General features: G+C 37.7%; 1 protein-coding gene across 4 annotated transcripts in view; it reads right to left on the bottom strand.

The window, feature by feature from the left end:
• The window catches only part of DYNC1I1 (dynein cytoplasmic 1 intermediate chain 1), a 229,102-nt gene that overhangs the window by 29,436 nt on the left and 182,550 nt on the right, over nt 1–17,116 (bottom strand). For 3 of the 4 annotated variants that reach the window (XM_070767291.1, XM_070767290.1, XM_070767297.1), the window contains 2 exons: nt 9,586–9,726; nt 1,664–1,789 (listed from right to left, as the gene is read on the bottom strand). In XM_070767291.1, the coding sequence (XP_070623392.1) occupies nt 1,664–1,789; nt 9,586–9,726 (267 nt within the window). The remainder of the gene's footprint in view (nt 1–1,663; nt 1,790–9,585; nt 9,727–17,116) is intronic. The other variant, XM_070767292.1, reaches the window with a different exon arrangement.

Here is a 17,116-nt window from a genome sequence, read left to right as displayed (position 1 = left end):
TGGATGAAATCAAGGTGTTACGTTCTAAAATGAAGTCAATGGCAATGAACAGTAATCAAGTTAACAACAACTATGAACATATTATCATCCATTTTAAATGTGCTGGATATATCTCTTGAAATTTATCTTAGTGACTGTAGCATACAGGAACATTTCAAGTACTGTACGTGTATACTGCAAACTGAAGTTCCCCTGGTTTCACAAAGGGACTGATTTCATATTGCATCAGATAATTATGCCTCTGAAATGATACACTAATTTAACTCCAATATTAGGATCAAGGTCAAGCCTCTTTTAACTCACGCTCAACTCCTGATAATTACATGAGCACCTCCATGTAACTTGCTTGGCAGCAGGAATTGCTACTGCCTTCTTGCTGGTTGTTTATCTTTTTTCACTTCACATTCTAGCCCTTTGCCATTCTTTGGGGGCCTCTTATCTCCTTTGGGGGCAGGAAAGGGAAGCAACAAAACTTTAAGTATAAAAGGTTTATGTTTGTAATCTTGTATCATCATGAGCATTATTACCTTACAATCGTTATGGCTTCCTGCATAAATTATTGTTCTATTTAAATATTAAGTGATGATGTTCATCCATCATATTCGAGGAGGATCTTGACATCTAATGGATTATGGGCTGTAGACGATGTGTCCACAGATGGCTGGTTGTTGTGGTTGGCTCTGGCCCAGCTCCTGCCCCAGGGAATGGGGAGGTGGATTCCGGGGAAAATTCAACATGTCACAGGCCTGTGTTATTGCCGACAGAATCAGATCGGACGAAGAAGAAGGTGGGAGTGACTCGGCAGAGAAGGGCTTGGCACACAGCCAGGGCAGTCAATCTTCCTTATCTTCTATAGCTTCAGATGATGACATTTTGGACCCACGCAAGCGCAGAATTATGCGTAGAAGAGACCAAATAAGAACATATTACAGGAAATAAAGGAGGCCACCTGTGTTTGGGTGGGGCTCCAGTAATTAGGGCTGCTGCTATAAATAGCAGCATGTGGGTTTGGCCATTGTGGAAGAATATCTGTTGCAGTTTCCTCAGGAATCTTGTGTGCTGGACTTTGTTGCCTTTGAAACCAAAGCAGAGCAATGTGTGTGTGTGTCACCCTTCGTTGGAAGAAGAAGGGGTGTGAAGTTTCTCCACAGCTGCTGGCTAAGTACTTAATGACTGCTTAAAGGAAATGGATGGATGGATGGATGGATCGATGGATGGATGGATGGATGGATGGATCGATGGACAGATAAATATTAGTCGATCTTGTGCCAGGGTTTTCCAGGAGGTGGTGTCGATATCACCAAGGGACCGATATCACCGAGGGACTTGAAGGAGGCTTTCAATGTGTCTTTGTAACACTTCCTTTCTCCCCCATGTGATCACTTTCTTTTAGACAGCTCACCATAGAGGAGCTGTCTAGAGATGCAATAGTCTGACATCCTAGCAGCATAGCCTGGGCTTTCCTCAGCGTGTCTGGGCTTTCGTCAGCAGGGTGGGAATTGAATGCAGGCCTGCTCTGGAGAGGACCTCAGTGTCAGGCACTTTATCCTGCCACCAGATCCTCAGAATTCTATGGAGGCAGGTCACAATATTGTTGACTGCATTAACATTTTTAAAAAACCTATTACAAAACATGTGAATATTTATAACAACGATGAAGTACCTCTCCAACATCATAGATCCAGATTCGTCCTTCAGAGTCGCCAACTGCTACTTCTTTCCCAGCCTGGCTCCAACGGACACGATTGAGGGCTGAAGCTCCTTCAATGGTCACACTAGCTGTTGGAACCTATCAAAGATATTATGGATAAGGGCATTTATAAAACACATTAAAAAGAAAGAATTCATTGTCTTTTACATGAAGAATATGAAAATAGAAAGAACAGCGGAGGAACCCCAAGCTTTTAAATGGCAGAAAGACTTATGGACAATACATAAAGACCAAGGGACATAAATGTTTAAGTTGGGTTTTTAATAATCCAAGCTTGAAACATGTTAAAACCACTGCTTTTTTTTTACATGTGGCCTAATAGAGGATCAAAAGATGACTAGCAAAGACTAATGACCTTACATGTGGTACCAAGCATAAATTGAAAACTGAGAGATCCTATCCTTGTAGATTTTGTATAAACATTTTACTGACCTCAAGCAATTAGTTTGGAGGACTCAGGATGAGGTCAGAAATAAACAAACAAACAAAAAAAGAGGACTAAAAACTGGTCATTAATAACTTTCACGTTATTTCTTTTACTTACATCTCATTTTGCAAAACTGAAGAACATACTGTCCAAGAAAAATATATGAGGAGCTGCACTAGCTAAATTAGTCAAATCAAGAGCACAGCAGTAAACTAGTCTACATATTCTATATATTGCACAATAACAACTATGTGTAAATATGAAATATTAGGACTGATGTTGAATCAACTTAGGTTTTTGAATTTAAATCAGTTTAGACAAAATACATGTACCAGGTGAAATTGTCATTGCTTTTATACAAAGCTATTATTCAGTAATGTAAATACCAGAGAAATGAATTCAAATTTTAGGTCATAGGTATGTTAGTTAGTAATTATGAGCAAGATTTACTCAATTTTTTGCCAGCCAACAGTCACTGGCAGGACTACAAACCTCAACCTAATAGCAAACATTAAGATAAAGGAAAGGATAGATACAGTCAACTTTGATGTTCACCTTTTAAAGGATGGAAACAATGTGTTTCTTCCTGAAACTTGGCCTTGCTTGTCAGAAATAAAGTCAGCCTGCTTCAATTGGTAGAATTAAAAATAATTTATGAAGGATCAACTTTACTTCTAAGCTGATATTCTAGATTCTTTCAAATATTTTTGTATTGATACAAAATATAGCTTAATATTTTCAACACAAAATATCACTTCTTACTTAAAAAATAACTCAAAGTAGTTAAACTTTTTCAGGTGTAATGCTTGCCAAATATTTGGCAAATAACACTTCTATAATTAAGAAGCAATTTTTATTGGAATAAATTTGTATTTAAAATCACACAAATATAACTAGAGTATATATGAAGACCATTGATGGCATTTCTTTGATAAGTGAATTAAGAGGTTACAAAAATACTTTTTCAGAAGTCCCGGACCAGAGTTAGGGCATTATCCTTAGGACTAACATTGACTTCTCCAAAACATCTGATTTAAAACCTTTAACTTTCCCAATATTTTTTATTTGTTGATTTCAATGTCTGTCACATGTATCAATTGCTTGTGCACTGCTAAAATCCATGCTAGGAAATTCTGGGAATTTGGCCATATCTCTTAAAGATGCCAAGGTTGAGAAAACACTGCTACAGATTAATGTATTATATTGTGAGTGAAGGAGTGTCCAACAATTTTAAAATTAAAAACCTAAATTAAAAGTAGTTTTTAAAATGCTACATGCATCAAGAATTTTGTAAGCCAAAATTTATCTACATATGTCTATGAAACAATTTCAAGGTAATTTATGGAGTTGCCAAATACAACCTTCACTGGTTCTGTTGAATGCTGTTCTATGCTACAATGCAGACATCTTCATTCTTTGGTCCTGCTGACTATGAATTCTATTATCAGTAGTGCCAAGCACTAGATTCAGAAATTTGTTATAAATTATGCTGTATTACACTTATAGGAATCCAAGATTTGTCACAAATTCTTTAAGGTTGTGATCCCTGCTCACTTTCCTAGAAATGATGCTTCATTTTATAAAGCTTAATGTACCTAAATTATAATATTCACGTTTTGGTGTCACCTTTAGTCTTTGCAATATTTTGTATTTCTGACTGCAATTGCCATCCAATCAGTACCTTCTTCACCATTATCTATTTTGAATATTTAAGAGAATATAAATGTTGAGACTAATTAATTAAACTATGAACTTGGAAAATTGCTATGTTATTGGTCCAAGAGTTCAACACTGCAACTTCTTCCAAGAATTACAGTAATTACCTTTCCAAGACCTTTTTGAAAATACTATAAACTTTTAAGGCCCATTTTACACCAACCTGCTCCTAATTAGCTTTGCCATTATTTAGTTGAAGTGCTCAAAGCAACTTTTTGTAACAAAGCTTCTATGACTTGTCATTTCAAGTTGTGCTATGGATTGATAGGTTCACGGTACTCAACCAAGAGTCCATATTGCATATCTTTGCTACAATAAACACATACAGTGTGGCATCTTACAAGTTTTATATAACCAACACTCTTGTTTGAAGCTGAGTTGCATCAAAATATTTAGCATAAACTGATCAATAACTTGATCCCAAACTTGTGGAAAAATAAGTTCAATTTAAATCACTGGGAACTGAAGTGAAAGACTAGTGTTAAGAATTTCAAAATTCCCAATGATTTAAATTGGAAATTTGAAAACTGTAACTCCAGTTCTAAAGCAATATCTGCCTTTTAACTACAAAATTATAATGCTAACCAGCATACCTCCCAATAATTTTGCCTGTTTATTAAACAGATTAGTCTGTTAAAGCTGTGGTGTGGCAACCGTGTTATTAATCTAATATAAATCCTTCTAACTAATAACAAATCAGATTTTTCTGTGATTATAAACACTAAAAACCAAATTGTTAAAGCTAAGGGTTTGATCAAACCAGGGAAATGCTTTATTTAATTTTACTGGGAGTTATCTAAGTTTAGGACTGGCTTTGCTTTATCTCTTAAAGTGGTGCCCAATGCGCTTAACGCCGCCTGGATTGTGGCCCACTACTTTTCAGGGAATAAAACCATTGTTTTGTACAGTTTTAAATTGCCAGGCAAAGGATCAAAAGGAAAATCGCTTTCGGTTGTTAAAGCATTTTCTCCTTGGTTGCTACTGTGGGCCTCTGATTAGTTTTTACTGGCAACATGCTTGTGTTGAATTTATTCCTGCTGGTGTCCTAACGGGGGGAAAGAGAAAAAATAATCCTGACATTTCTTCATGCAACATACACTAGCAGTCCAAATTAAACAAATGAGAATAAAGTAAATCCTATGGCTATATTCTTGTTCAATTTTACAAGTTCTTTTATCCGGATCAAAGAACAATTTCAACATCCTATGTAAAGAAGACTTGCTGTGTCAATTAAAAAAGGGACATTTATTTATTCATTTGTCCAATACACAAATGCATAGGAAGAAAAATAGACATGTGATAATATAAAAGAGGGTGAAAGTGAACTTAGAGGAGAGGATATATGAAAGGAAGAGAATATATAAGATAGGTGAAAGAAAGGAAAGATAATTGGACAGGGGACGAAAGGCACACCAGTGCACATATTTCTTCCCATACATTTTAAAAGCTCTTAAGAATTTTTAGAATATTGATAGTCAAATCTCCTAACCATAACATTTGAAAAGATGTGTTCCCTCTTCCAAATTGTCCTATTACCTCAAAGTAAAAACTGAAGGGGGAAAAATCCTCCCTATTCAACTACTTTATAATTAAGCTGCCTCTGAAACTTCCTGTTAAGAGCACTTCAAAAGATCTACAGTCTCTACTTGACAATCCAGTTTTCAGCATTTGTCCTTCCTTACCTGTCTTACAAGATTTACAGCCATATCAGTAAAATGTGTTTTTTCTTTCTACTATGAAATATATTACAGTGATGTGAAAGGAAGTTTAAATAAAAAGTTGAAGAAAAAATATATTGTATCAATGCATACTCTGGATTTTCTTTTCTTGCTAATACAGTCATTCTTCTGCAGCTACAGAAGTGAAATGTGTTATCATTATAACTTACTTTCATATAGCTACCTTATAGGCCTTATTGCTTTATTCTGCATTACCTTATAGTTATCTTACAATTCTGTCAGAATTTCAGTTAAAGAACACTTTAAAAATGCACTGTTAGTTCGTATGGGGTAATAGTTATAAGAACTCAAGTTCAAACCTTGGTTGTGGCATTGTTTCTGAATGGCAAGATTGTTCTTGAAAAAAAAGGGAATAAAAGGTTCAAGAGACCATTTCTGTAAAAATAAAGAATACACACTCTTATTTCACAATGGGGAAAGAAAAAAAACTGCACATCTTCTGAATTCAGAATAAAATAACATGAGACAAAGTAATGAAGGACAGTAAAAACAAGTACAGCAAAAATATTGATTTCCATGAACCAAATGTATCTTCTCAGATTCTCCCTTTTTATTATCTCCCATTTCAGCTCTTTCAAGGCTAAATAGACAACAATTTTTTCTCTATCTGATTCCTCTTTTTATAATTCTGGCTGCTACTCGAATGGAAATCTTTGCTCTTATATTTCAAAAATTTAATTGCAAGAGAAGCCTTGCAAAGAAACAAGTGTGTGATTCAAAAGAGAAAATATGTATTGTACAAAAAGGTGAAAGATTTCAAAATATTTATTTAGAACATCTATAACCCACATCTAGGTATAAACAGAAGACTCTCATGGCAAAACATAAAATAGGAACAAAATAATAACCAGAAATATAAGAATTAATTATATTAATTTGACTTAAATTACAATATGCTTTACAGCAGCACTTGTTTGCTAAACATGAATTCAGAATATCCCAAAAATATTTCATTTATTATTTTACTTTTCCAATAAAGCAAGATTTTATTGTGATCAGCCGTGCCACAATAAATGTAAAATGATAATGTATCTGCCTTTATCAGCTTATGTACATGCCTGATAGATAGGTTCCTGACAAATCACCTCCAAATAACAAATGAACTTTACAACAGTGAGGCTTTCTCTTGGTTTACTTTTCAAAATAAAACTGATTATCTATTATAAATATCCTAGCTTAGGCCACATCTTTAAATGCAAGATTGTGAAAGAGAAGTTCAGAATACTGTAGACTGAAAATCTTTAAAAGACTGCAAGCGAAGAACTTTCTCTCAAGCAGTCTTTTCTTCAAGAAAAATATAAGAAAAAGTGGTTCTTTCTAGTCTAACTTGTCTTAATTAATGACTAGTATTCCACCTGTGCCTCCTAGTTGGTTTTCCATAAAAGAATACTGGAAAAATATAACTTATTTTATAAGTAAGTGGAGCTTCCTTCTGCTGCATGCCTAAATCAGACCTAATTGCAAGGATGCTAGCCAGGATTTGCACAGAAATTATAATCTAAAAAAAATATTATACTTAGTATTAGGTATGTTTACTGCCTTAAAAGATAAAAATCTAATATTAAATTATGCCATGTTTTAAAAATAGATAATTTAAATATTATGTATATTTTTAAAAATAGTTGAAGAAAAAATACTATAAATCCACTTACTATACAAAGATACACTATTTTATTGAAAATTTCTCAGCTTACTTTTCCTATTGATCACTATAAATCTACATTTCTTCCAAAGCAATTTTACCTCTACTTGTGTATATTAACATTAAAATGATGTAATTCACATCATTTTATCACTTTACTCCTGGGTTTAGCACTTCCATGTACTTTTGCTTTCTCCATATTACTGTGAAGCTGAGAGGAAGTTCATACAATGTACTAAATCATACTTTATCATAGTTTACTGAATGGACAAAAGTGGCTGGATTCATATAACATGCTAAGTGATAAATATCAATTTGCAAATCACAAGAGCTGTGTTCAGAAAGTCACAGTAAAATTAGAATCAGGATTACTGCTTAATACTGCAGTACAAAATACCGCTAGAGAAGTAATAATAGCCAAAATTCAAACAGGGCTGAACATACCTGCATCCCTATCCAGGTATATACCCCATTGAATTCAGTGGGCTAAATATTGAATAAATAAATAATTAAATAGAATCAGATACTTAGACTTAGAAGGATAGTCAATATAAATCCCAAAGAATTTAACAATATTTGATCTCGGCCAAATTATCTTTAAACCCAACCTTGTACAGGTTTAGTAAGCTTTCACCCCTACTCAATTTAATGAATATGGTCCTAACCCAGAGTGGGAAAGATTGGAAGCCATGCAGCCTTTGCCCAAATTCTTTTGTTATGGAAAGAAATACTCCATAGTGGTTTTTTTTCAGGATTTTTTTACAGTGTAATGTTATGCAGGGTCCCAGAATGCATATATACATTCCCAGAATGCAGGCTTGGACTGAATTGATCCCCTGCACAAAACAATGGTTCTGCCTAACCATAATACACAGCAATGTATACACCTCAAATGAGCTATATTCAAATATACAGACTGAGGTTTCCAGCATTCCCACTGAGGAATGCCAAGTGTGAGAATTGTAAAAGATGCTCTACTAGGATGTACAATGTTAAGCAAAGCCAGTTTTCTGAATACCTGACTGGGTTATCGCCAACATGTTAAGCCATGGCTTGCAAATCAAAATGGCTGCTGTTATTATTATAGTACATTAAGCCAAAAACAAACAAGCTGCTATGTCTTAATATCAGATACTTGAGTTATGAATGCAATGAACCTGTCAACAAGCAAGTTCTTTGCCTGCATAACTTTCTTTTTAATCCATGATACAGTACTATATAAACTTCTGCAGTAAGGTAGAAAAATATCAAAAGAAAATGTCAGAATGTATTGTGCATTTAACATCACCAAAAATGTTAGCATGTAAAGCAATTAAATAAGAGTTCATCAATTTGCTCTGAAAACCTCAGCTTGTGTTTTTGGATAAAAGAAATAAGAAGTGGTTCTTGAACTATTTGACCATAGTTAAGCCTGCTACTTATACATAAATATAAAGCTTGCAGGTCTTAAGGAAAAATTCTCCTTTAGAACATAGAGAAGCATGTTAAAAGGTGGTGGTGGGGAGGTGATTATTACAAAATTATTTATTCACCTATCCCCAAAAAGCAAATCACTTGTTGTTGCCGTCTATAAATAGATAAAAGTGAGGCTAGATGCCAGTCTACACCTCCCATCGTTTTCAGCCAGTATAACCCTCCTGGCTGGGAATGAAGGGAAATGTAGCCCACCACAAACGGGAAGTTTCCCTAAAGAAATCTGGCACAGTCGAGTGGGAGGAGTAGGTACTGTCGCCCATTAGACGTCAGCCCCTCTGCAGAAGAGGACAGCTGCCTTCACGTGGCGTACCGGGCCTCGTGTGGTGATAATAATCGAGTATCAGTGGCAATGTTTTTCCACAAATCAGCAAAAGCGACTGTGCAACCAGGGGGTCTTCCCCTACGCTTCTGGTAGATTTTCAGGCTTTTCCATTTGGTAGAGAGAAAGAAGGGTGAAATAAGTGTTTAATTTAGACACCGTGCATAGAGCAGTGAAGAATATACAGTACCCACTAAAACTCTCATTGTGTATTGGACAAAATAAATAAATAAAATAAATAAATAAATAAATACAATAAAATAAAGAAGCTTGCCTGCGAAGAACACCACGGCAGGCCTTCTCTCTGGAAACCTAAGCCGTGGGAATCTCTGGCAGCTTTGGATAGGGCCATGGAGCAGGCAAGGAGAGAGAAAAATCCACACACACACACCCTCAAATGAAAAAGCCACGGAGATGCTTGGTCTAAGGCAGGCAGGCAGCCCATTTCTCTTAACCGCTTTCTTTGCAAAAGTTTTGATTTGTTTTTAAGAAAGAATAGGCAAGAAAATCGCCAGCGCCCTCCTCTCCCAAGCCCCGATCCCCTCCCCGCCTCACCTCGGTGTCATTATTCAGGTTCCAGAGATCCAATCGGCCCATCCCGTCGACGCAGGCGAAGAGCGCGGGGTGCACGGGGGACCACATGACGTCGTAGACATAGTCGGCATTGTCTTCAAAGGAGTAGAGCGGTTTGTTGTGCTGCAAAAGGGGGGGGCAGAAAAGCAGAGGGGAAGGGCAGGAAGACTTCGTGGCGCTACTGCCGCCTCGGGCTGTCTGCAGAGTCTAATTAAAAACTTTGCACATTCAACCAAGTGTCATAAAACTTTGCTCAGATGAAAGGTCCGAGGACGCAGAAGGCGGGCCTGCGGCGGCGCTCTCCCGGGGGGCAGCCATTGGGGGAGGGGTTTTTTAAACGCACGAGAAATTATTGGGAAGGGGAACAATTTCCCAGACTTTGCATACTGTATAGGTAAAGGGTGCTGCTGCTGCTACTACTACTGCTGCTACAACGCGGAAGGAGGAGGGAAACGCTACCCATAAGTTTATGCTATAGGATCGACTAAGCCGGTTAGTCAGAAAAATCTTTTCTGGTTCCCTCTTTCACATACGCTCGCTCGTACTCCCAGAAGTCTCCGGAGGGGCTCCATATCTTGAAGCGAAGATGGTGACTGCCACCTAGTGCTCCTTGCGCAAACTCGCAAATAGCGCTCACAGCTTGCGCCAAATTCCCAAGCCTGGCACCAACTTTTCCTATTCCTCGTCCCCTCCCCACCAGCTGAATTAATGCCTGAACTCTGTCCCCTAAATGCTGTTCTCTCCTACTCTGTGCCATCACCCTACGCTAATAGAACTGTCTAATCGAAATACATCGCCTTAATTTCAGGCGTTTCTTTTGTTCTCCTCGTTTTTTCCCTTTGTAAGAGCAATGAGTCTGGATGGGTTTACAAATCTCACCCACTTCGTGTTTGAGATTCTCGTTTCAGAAAAGAGGTGGCGAAGTTCAGAGCGTGCAGCTGCCAAGAGCGTGGCGCTACCGCTTGACTTTTACGAGTTTACGCATCATTTAATTTCACAATAGACAGGCGGGCAAGACAAGTTTAAAAGTACATGGGAACTGTAACATATAATTGGGTGTCATGAATTATTCATTATACTTGCTTGCTTCTCCTTATTCTCATTTCTGAATATGTAATGGCTTTGCCTAATTCCCAAATAGTTAACAGTAAAATAACATTTAAATGACAATGAAAATTCCAGAAACGATAAAGAAGTTAAATATTCTTATTATCCACCACAGAAATGGAAACAACAGGATTTTTACATGCATGCAGGTGAATGGGTGGATATTGGTGTATATCTGTGAATATGTATGCTTATGCAAGCACAAATATACTTGAATATATTTGGGAATCTTCAATATTAAATTTATGAGGATGTAACTTTTTTACTAAGATGAAATTGGTCATGAATCAAATATTCAGACATAGGATTGAACTTTTAAAAGTATGACCAATTTTTCAATAGTTATTTGGTGTCAGAAGTGTTTTAGGGCAGCTATGGAAGCAAACTATAATTCACATTTCTATTATTTATGGCCAGTAGTGACAGATACAAGAAATTGTAGTTTCACATCTCGATGACCACAAATTCTCAGTATATGATCTAAGAATTTTTCAGGACGTTGTTCATTTTGGTGGACAATCAACCTTATAAGAATTGAGTTGCATAAAATATCTAGCCAGACCAGACATTTTAGGATATCTAGATATGGACTGGTACACTATTGACTGTATACAATTTATCTCATTTTCTTGTTTGGATGCATTCCTAATTTGATTGTCCTTTAGTAAACAGCATTCATTATTTCTGCAAATATTTCAGAGACAAAGAATATTCAGATGTTCAGATTTGCCTTCTCAAGGTGACAAGGTGCCTTTTCAAGGTTTTCAATCTAATATCTTACACAAATGGTTTTCAATCTAATATCTTACACAAATGTTAGACTAGTGTTACCATTAACATTGTCAGGGAAGTTAAGCAAGAGGCTGACCTCTGAAATAGTCCTTTTCTCAAGAATGCTTCTATATGAGACTTTTAATGTGCAAATGCCTTTGCTCATACATGTCTTTTAAAAAGACCCCCCCCTCCATTTGTCATTTCCCATAATTTTTCCTGAGAAAGAGCATTAAAGAACCATTGGGGGGAGGATAGACTACATGGTACTTATCATTCTTAATTTCGCCATCATGAAATAAAATAGAAGGAAAATATGACGTCTTTGTTTCTTTAATGAATGTTCATTTTGCTTGCCTTTTTTATTTTAAATTTTCTTCCTAAAGGCAGCAACTCATCAAGTGATTCTTAGAATTGTCAAATGCTGATTTTATGGAAACTGGGCCCATGAAGAATTTTAAAATATTGCTCAATGTTTCCTCCCAATGTTTAGACTATGTATCTTAAGGAGAGCACATTGCATTATAAACATTTATAATCTATCCACTCACTTAAGTCTTCTGTTAAATCCTCCTTCTTTTATTCAGACAATCATAGATGAATAATAACTTTTCATGTGAAGTAACAGGATTTGACATAATTCCGATGGCTTTAGAATGAGGTTAATATGATCAGCTTCTTAAGTACTTCATGTGAAGATACAAGTTACACAACAGGCCCGGTTTAGGCCATTCCCCAATAGGAGAGCTGTCATATAAATGCCAGAGGTAGCATGCTCATCCTATAAGGTTTTCTAGCAATTTTTGATAAACCCCTTATTTTGATGGCCTACCTCAAAGAATAGTATGTACACAGAAAGATGAAAATAAAAACTTGCATCTAGGGGTAAAGTTTCAGCTGCCTCCCTGGTGTATCTAGGTGGATGATCTTTCTTAATCCAGGAGGCGCCATTCGTTAAGAACTTCACTACTTAAAGGAAATCATGTGGACATGTTCGCAGGTTTTAACTAGCATTTAGCTGCTTAAGAGCTACAATGAAATCTATCAGATTTGCTTGTTTCATGAGACAAGTCATTTCATAGAAAGAACAATTAAAACACATCTATGAATTGTATTTCCAACTTGCAAAGTTCCTTTACTGTACTTATCGGAGAGCCATATTGTTTTCACTTTGCATTCATTTTGACAAATGTCTATGGAGATTGTCAGTCATCCAGGTCATGGTTGTCCCCAGGGGGCTTTTCCAAGAAGCAACTGGACTTTCTGGCTTTTCTTTAAAGACGTAACACTCTCCTTCAGCTCTGACTGGACGGTGGGGAATGGAAGGATTTATACTCCTTACAGACTGCTGGTCATTTGTATTCTTTTAGCAAGTTGTTAAGGCCACCTGGAGATTTATCTGGGTCTTCCCAGGTCACCTAAGTAGTGAAAATAGGTAAGGAACCTTCTTGGAACTGTTGAAAGGACTGTGTTGTAGACTGGAGATAGAGGATGTTTGAATATCTCTCCCTGTTCAATTTTGATATAGATGATCTTTTTGATGATTCTCTCTGTCCGAAATGTGGGCTTTGCTGTCTTAAAAAGAGTGGCCTTTGACAAATTTCTTCAAAGAAAAACCAGAAAATCCAGTTGCCTCTTTAAAAAGCACTTTAGGGACGTTCGTCCAGACAGCATACATAAATGTTCCCCAAAGGTTCTTAGCTTTATTGAGTTGCTGCTATATTTTTTGTATCACTCTAAACTTTAAGAATTTTTCTTAAACAACGGTCGCCGAAACTGTTCCATTCAATGATGGAGATGTCTAACAAGCAATCATTAGTCTTCTCCAAAAAAATCAAGCAAGTTCCAGAATACCTTGTGATAAACTGATAATTAGTGTTTAAACTGGGACAAGTGGTCTTCAATTTACAGCCTTAATCAAGCTTATAATTTTGGTCAGAAGTGGGGATAGTCATAAAGCGGTTGCCAAACGATCACACCGGATTTTACAACCTTTAATGTGGTTCATTAAGTGGTGATTGCCAAGTGTCCAAAATACAATCACATGACCATGAGGTGGAGCCCAGATGATAGAACTTTGCATCCAAATCATAAGTAGCTTTGTAACAGAACTATCTATTCAAACCTGAATTGCCAATGACATTTCAATTATACAGTGATACTTCATCTTACAAACCCGTCATGCAAACTTTTCGAGATACAAACCCGGGGTTTAAGATTTTTTTGCCTCTTCTCCCAAACCATTTTCACCTTACAAACCCAAGCCACCGCCACTGGGATGCCCCGTCTCTGGACTTTTGTTGCCAGAGAAGTGCCCGTTTTTGTGCTGCTGGGATTCCCGAGGCTCCCCTCAGCAGCGCAAAAACGGGTGCCTTGCTGGAAACGGAAGTCTAGAGGTGGGGTTTCCCAGTGAGGGGAGCCTCAGCAAAATCACAGCATCACAAAAACACGGAGGTCCAGAGGTGGGGTTTCGAGGACTTCCGTGTTTTTGCGGTGCTGCAATTTTGCTGAGGCTCCCCTCGCTGGGAAACCCCACCTCTGGACTTCCGTTGCCAGCAAAGCACCTGTTTTTGCACTGCTGGGATTCCCCTGCGACATCACAAAAACATAGAAGTCCGGAGGTGGGGTTTCCCATGGAGGGGAGCCTCAGGAGAATCCCAGCATCGCAAAAACGGGCGCTTCAGCTGGCAAAAGGGGTGAGTTTTGGGCTTGCATGCATTAATCGCTTTTCCATTGATTCCTATGGGAAACATTGTTTCATCTTACAAACTTTTCACCTTACAAACCTTGTCCCGGAACCAATTAAGTTCATAAAACGAGGTATCACTGTATTTCTTCTAAATCGTGTATGCAGTTAAATACCAATACTCCAGTTTCACAGTCCTGCACCCCCCAATTCCTGAGAATGCTTGTTGAGTATGCTGATAACAGTGAACAAAAGAGAACACTTTCAAGAACTAGAGTTTTCCCAGATTTGTAATACTGAGTCACTCTTAAGCTTAACAAGGTACTTCATTTGGGTCAGGTAAACATTAATTCTAATGTTGGTAGTTATGAGTGGCTCTAAGAGAAGGGCTGAAAAAAAGTGTTTTTTGAATTTGTTCCATTCTTTCTTTAAAAACGTCATCCTTCTATGCTTCTTGAAACTCAATATTTCATGCTTGAAGAATGAAGGGAAGACAGTAGAAGAATATATAAAGGTTAAAGTTGTCTTATCTTCATCTGCCACAGAAAAGACAATTGGTTGAAAGGGCAGAAAAGGGGGAAGATGTCTGGCATTCTTCTGGACTATTCATACATTCTTGCTTTTCTAGATTGTAAAAAATACAAAGGCAGCAGAAAGCAGATTGAAGGTTGTTGGAAAGTATGAATAAGAAGTGGTGACTGTGCTACCATTGTAAGAGAAAGGGTGTGTCTTGCCATTTTCAACTCAAAATGCCCCATTGGTAAAATCAGTTCCTAAGCAAGATTGTATAGCAATTTTTTTAATCACCCTAAAAAACAAAAGTCTTTGCTTGAAGTATTTTTTTTTCATTTGTCAAATGCAATATTTGCTTCCTTCTTCTCTGACCGTTAAATGCTATGTGTGGATGTGATTGAGTAGACTGACTATTTTTTAACATAATGGGATTTTTAGCTTACTGTTTTAACTATTGGATTTGTATACACATTGTTTTGTTTTGCATGTTGTGAGCCGCTCTGGGTCCTTGGAGAGGGGTGGCATACAAGTCTAATAAATAATAATAATAATATTTATTGTCCTTAGGAAACATTCTGAAAAATGGAAGATGAATCACACAATCAAGATAGCACTGCACAAATGAGGTCGTATTCGCTTTTTACTTAGTACACTATCTGAAATTATATCCACCTTTGATAATAGTAAGGACTACCAACTTCTTGTCTTTGCTTTGCAAGATATACTCACATACTCTGATAAAGTTAAAGAAGGAGCTGAAAAACAGAGAGCTTTGTTTTCAGACTAGAACAGCCATTGTGTCTTACTTCCAATAGCTCCTGGTGCAACCTGACACTTATTTTGTACCTGGCAAAGTTTAATCTAACATGCTGCTTATTCCTGTGCATATTTACTCAAAATAAATATCCATTACTGTCTAGTTATATCTGACTTTAGTCTTAAACTTCCTTTGCCTGGACACTCACAGTATTTATTCTAATTCCTCGCCACTTTCTTGTTGTTAATGTTAGTTAGGGTGAACAGAAGAGACTGGACTCAGGCTTTGGTGACAACAGCCCTTTACTCAGCAACTATGTACAAATCCAGCAACAGCTTGCCCTTTTATAGGGAGTTGTCAGGCAGCTTCTCCAATCAGGTTGGCTTATTTCCCTACCAGAATGAGACCTGGTTAAAACTTTCTTAACTGGTTATGAATATCTAACACCCCTCCCCTCTGAGTATGGATTTTGCCCAATCAGAAAACTCTTATCTAATGTAGTCCAGTAAGTAGGCAGGGCACTTAGGGCTCTTTCAGACCTACGCAGTTCAGTTGGGGTGGTGGTGGAGTCCCATTCAGTTGGGTCTGCTGCCAGTCTTAGGTCTTCCACTGCATTCGCCTAGAGATTTTGGAGCATAGCAGCCTGGGAGTCTTCTTGGCCCAGAGATCGTTGCTAGATGCTTGGATCTACAGGTAAGTAATCCAGTTCCTTCGGAGTTGCGTCTGCTCTGGAAGGAGTGTTTGTGGGTGTTAAGTCATTGTTTTTATATTCTATTTCTGGTGGCGGATTGCCCTAAACGACCCTGGATTGGTCTATATGCCTATCATTGTCTAGTTCCAACTGGTATGACGGTGGGTCGGCGATTCCAATTATTTTGTCAGAAATTCAGAAGCCTCCCCCAGCATAGTCATGGACATATATGCAGTCCCCTACGCTGAAGGACTGGGTTTGGCTGGTCAAATCGGTTGGTATGTCGGCCAAATAATTAGGCTGCAGCCAGTCAATGACCTATTAGAAGTTCAGTGGTGCTTCTTCCTGTTGTAGTGCTATGGGTGATGTGCTGGACTAAAAGAAATTCATCTATGCAGGTTTGCTCGTCAGCTGGGTCCATTCTGGAAAGGGCTTCTTTTGTGGATTGTACCATTCTTTTCACTTGACCATCACTGGCCAGATGAAATGGTGCAATCAGGACATGCCTGTTATCATAGGAAGGTCTTGAACTAGACAGATGTAAACTGGGGCCCATTATCTGAAATCATGGCATCAGGCAGGCTGTGCATGGGGAATAGTCTATGAAGAACAGTCTCCATAGCACCTTGATGACCACTTCTGCTGTTTTTGTGCCCACGAGGATGACCTTGAGTCATTTCAAATATGTGGCCCCTTATAATTAGAGAAGTTTGCACAGGGAAGCAAAATCAATATGCATGCTAGATCAGGTTTTTTTTTGCTAATTTGTTTACTAGTGCTACAGGTGGGGCTGGTCAGGATTCCCGGCATGGGGCACAGGTGGGGACCCACTCCATGATCTTCCTGTCCATATTTGGTCCTCAGACATAACCTGGCCAACGCTTTCATCCTGACAATCCCAGGGTGCCCACATAAAGTGCCTCTAAAAATGGGAATCTTAATTTAGAAGGAACAATTACTCTGTCACCCCGCAACAAACATTCTCTTT

This window comes from Erythrolamprus reginae, chromosome Z (genome assembly GCF_031021105.1).
Source record: "Erythrolamprus reginae isolate rEryReg1 chromosome Z, rEryReg1.hap1, whole genome shotgun sequence".
NCBI classification, from domain to species: Eukaryota; Metazoa; Chordata; class Lepidosauria; order Squamata; family Dipsadidae; genus Erythrolamprus; species Erythrolamprus reginae.
This window is presented reverse-complemented; position numbering and strand designations above follow the sequence as displayed.